The sequence below is a fragment of the Rattus norvegicus genome, chromosome 5, assembly GCF_036323735.1.
Source record: "Rattus norvegicus strain BN/NHsdMcwi chromosome 5, GRCr8, whole genome shotgun sequence".
NCBI classification, from domain to species: Eukaryota; Metazoa; Chordata; class Mammalia; order Rodentia; family Muridae; genus Rattus; species Rattus norvegicus.
Genome location: NC_086023.1, coordinates 72,312,310 through 72,315,572, shown reverse-complemented (window position 1 = coordinate 72,315,572; position 3,263 = coordinate 72,312,310). Strand labels below are relative to the sequence as shown.

General features: G+C 38.6%; 1 protein-coding gene across 1 annotated transcript; it reads left to right on the top strand.

The window, feature by feature from the left end:
* Positions 1 to 529: 529 nt before the first annotated feature.
* Or13c25 (olfactory receptor family 13 subfamily C member 25) lies at positions 530 to 1,489 on the top strand. The gene has a single exon (NM_001000400.1). The coding sequence runs from the start codon at positions 530 to 532 to the stop codon at positions 1,487 to 1,489; it is 960 nt and encodes a 319-aa protein (NP_001000400.1).
* Positions 1,490 to 3,263: the final 1,774 nt, after the last annotated feature.

Sequence of the window (3,263 nt, the reverse complement as noted above, 5' to 3'; positions counted from 1 at the left end):
GAACAAATTGAAAAATTTTAGGACAATTTAAATTTAGAAGATATGAATGCTAGGGGGAAAAACATTTAAATAAAGAAGCATGGAAAAATTTGGGTTAAGGGTTTTAGGTGTGTTTTTCTGAATTCTCAGCAGCAAGGTCTTATCCATTGTCCTTTCTTGGTGGGCTCATTTTGCCTAGGTGTGTGGGGGTGTGGCCTGCTCTGCGATGCCACAGCTGTGGCTGTCTGCTCACATTTCCTATGGGAGACATGTGACACGTGTTCCAGACTAGGAATCTACAGGGACAGGCAGACAACTACTGTCTTAGATGGCTACCTGAGTGCTGGTGTCTCAGACCCACTCAACCTTACCAAGTTTCCTGGCATAGTCCAGGGTCCCACAGCCAAGAGCAACAGCAGCAACAACAACAGCAGCAGCAACAACAACAATGATTATTTTGTGAAATGTGTCTTGTAAACTTTGCATCATATAATGTAAATATTGCATCTCTATTATCCCCAGAGTTCTGCTAGAAGACGGTCATATTCATATGGCAAGAACCAATGACTCCATGTTGACAGAATTTCTCTTGGTGGGGCTTTCTGATCACCCAAAGCTCCAGACAGTTTTATTTGCGCTGGTTTTGTGCATGTATCTGATGATCCTGCTTGGTAATGGGATTCTTATCTCCGTTGTCATTTATGACATACACCTTCACACTCCCATGTATTTCTTCCTCTGTAATCTTTCCTTCCTGGATATCTGCTACACAAGCTCTTCTGTGCCCCTAATTCTCAGTAGCTTCCTGTCAGTAAAGAAGAGAGTTTCATTCCCTGAGTGTCTGATTCAAATGTTCTTCTCCTTTGCCATGGGTGCTACAGAATGTGTGCTTCTAGGGACGATGGCACTTGACCGCTTTATGGCCATCTGTTACCCACTGAGGTATCCTGTGATCATGAGCAAGGGTACCTATGTGCCCATGGCTGTTGGCTGCTGGGTCGCCGGGATTGTTGACTCACTGGTGCAGACATCTCTTGCAGTGCAATTACCGTTCTGTACTGATAACGTCATTCACCACTTTGTCTGTGAGATTCTGGGCATTCTAGAACTGGTCTGTGCAGATATTTCAATCAATGTGATCAGCCTCACAGGGTCAAATCTCCTCTTTCTAGCAGTTCCGTTGTTAGTTATTGCCGTTTCTTACGTATTCATCATTGTCACTATTTTGAGGATCCCTTCTGCTGAAGGAAAACGGAAGGCCTTCTCCACCTGCTCTGCCCACCTCACCGTGGTAATTATCTTCTATGGGACCATCTTCTCCATGTACGCAAAGCCCAAGGTTAAAGACACTGCTGGGGCAGGCCACCAAAGTGTGATGGAGGCTCTCATCTCCCTGTTCTATGGAGTGATGACTCCCATGCTCAATCCTCTCATCTACAGTCTGAGGAATAAGGATGTGAAGGCTGCTGTTCAGAACATGTTGGGGAGGAGAACGCTGGATAGGACATAACCGATAATTTACTCTACAGGACTTGCTACTGGAAGTTGTTTATAAACACGGAGTTCACAGAGATCAAAATGCCACATGAGAATTAAAAACCATTAAGGATATTTTTTGTTGCTTTTGATAGAGTTAAGTTTTTGTTCTAAATACAGTAATGAGACATTGATGTTTGGAAAACAAAGTCTTACAGAAGTGCAAGAAAAATATTTTAATAATTACTAGGAAAGAAAATAAACAGACATTCAGAAACTAATAGGCAAAATGGATTCTCAAAAGCACTTTATAATCTGTGGTAGGTGTGCTATCGATGAGTACATGCTATGAGACATTTTATTTTATTTGCTCACCTGTTTATTATTTCCATACAGCACCCATGTGAATTTCCTGATGATAGAATCTTATCTGTATATTCTACAATAACCCAACTTGTAACAGAGCCTGGGCCATAATAAATGCTAAATATTTTTAAATAAATGCATGAATCACCTGATATATGATTTTAGAAGTTTATATCTGTCATAGTAAAATTTACTAAAAAAGAAAATTAATAAAATGAACTATTTTAAATAAAATATATTGTATCTATTGGTATTTTTGTCACGCAGTATTATTTAGTAGCTAAGGCATGACCACTTGTTCGCATTCAGGGGAAAAGTTAGAGCCATAGCGAAGCTGGAAGCACAGCGGGGATGCAATAGTAATAAGGTTACCCAGCATCGGCCTGGCAGTGGCCTTTCAGGTTTGGTGCCGATTGGGCAATCCTAGAACTCTTCTTGCATTGCACTTGAGCATTCTAGAGGAACGAAGTGGGTTTTCAGAACCGTTGTTTGGTTTGACAGCACATATTTTTGCACAACTGAACCTCAAACACATGCTATCTACACCCTGGAGGCACAGGCTTGAATATAACAATTGTCAGGAAAGCAGTGGATATGTTCCATGACCTAGACATGTCGATAGAGTGATTTCACATGAGATGGGTCAGGCAACTGCTTTTAGTTGTAGCATATCTTCTAGCTCAATAGAAACATACGGGCTACCACCTGCTCATAAGACTTGAGTATATCACGTTCATCATCACGTTCTTCTTCTCCCCAAACATAGATTCAAAGGTTCTTTGGGAGAAATAATCTGTATTTTTAATCATTTAAGGTTCTAACAAAAAATGTGTAAAATATACTGAAGTAAACAATTTCATCAAGAGTCCATATACATTATAACCACAATCAAGGTAAGCAGTCAAGTCCACATTGTATTACTTCAGTCTGCATGTTTTAAGGAGATGTATCTATGTATAAGAAAAAAAAAGGTTGAAATTAAAAGACAGAAATGCATTCTAAAGAAATTATTCAAACGCTGATATTTCTGTATTAATAACGAACATAGATTTATGATCAAATAAAATTATTTCTAATAAAAGGATAGTTATGTTATGATAGAAGGTTAATTTAACCAAGGTAATGTATAATGCTGAGTGTTAGGTCCCCTAAAAAAGCACTTTCAACAGGTAAGAAAGAAGCAATACAATGAACTTCACATTCTTCTTAAGTATTAAGACAGTAAACAAACGTTTATAATGGTATAAAATATTTGAGCAAAAATAAATTGCATTCTGACAGAATACACATTTTTCTAAAACACATGTAGATTTTTCACTTTATTCAAAAAATTAATTAATTAATTAATCAATTGATTAATTAGTTTTTACACTCCAGATTTTATTCCCCTCCAGGTCCATTCCCCCCCCCAGACAGTTCCACATCCCATACCTTCTACAAGC

Excerpts from the sequence above, each read along its gene's own strand:
- Or13c25 (NM_001000400.1), top strand. The coding sequence starts at position 530 with ATGGCAAGAACCAATGACTCCATGTTGACAGAATTTCTCTTGGTGGGG.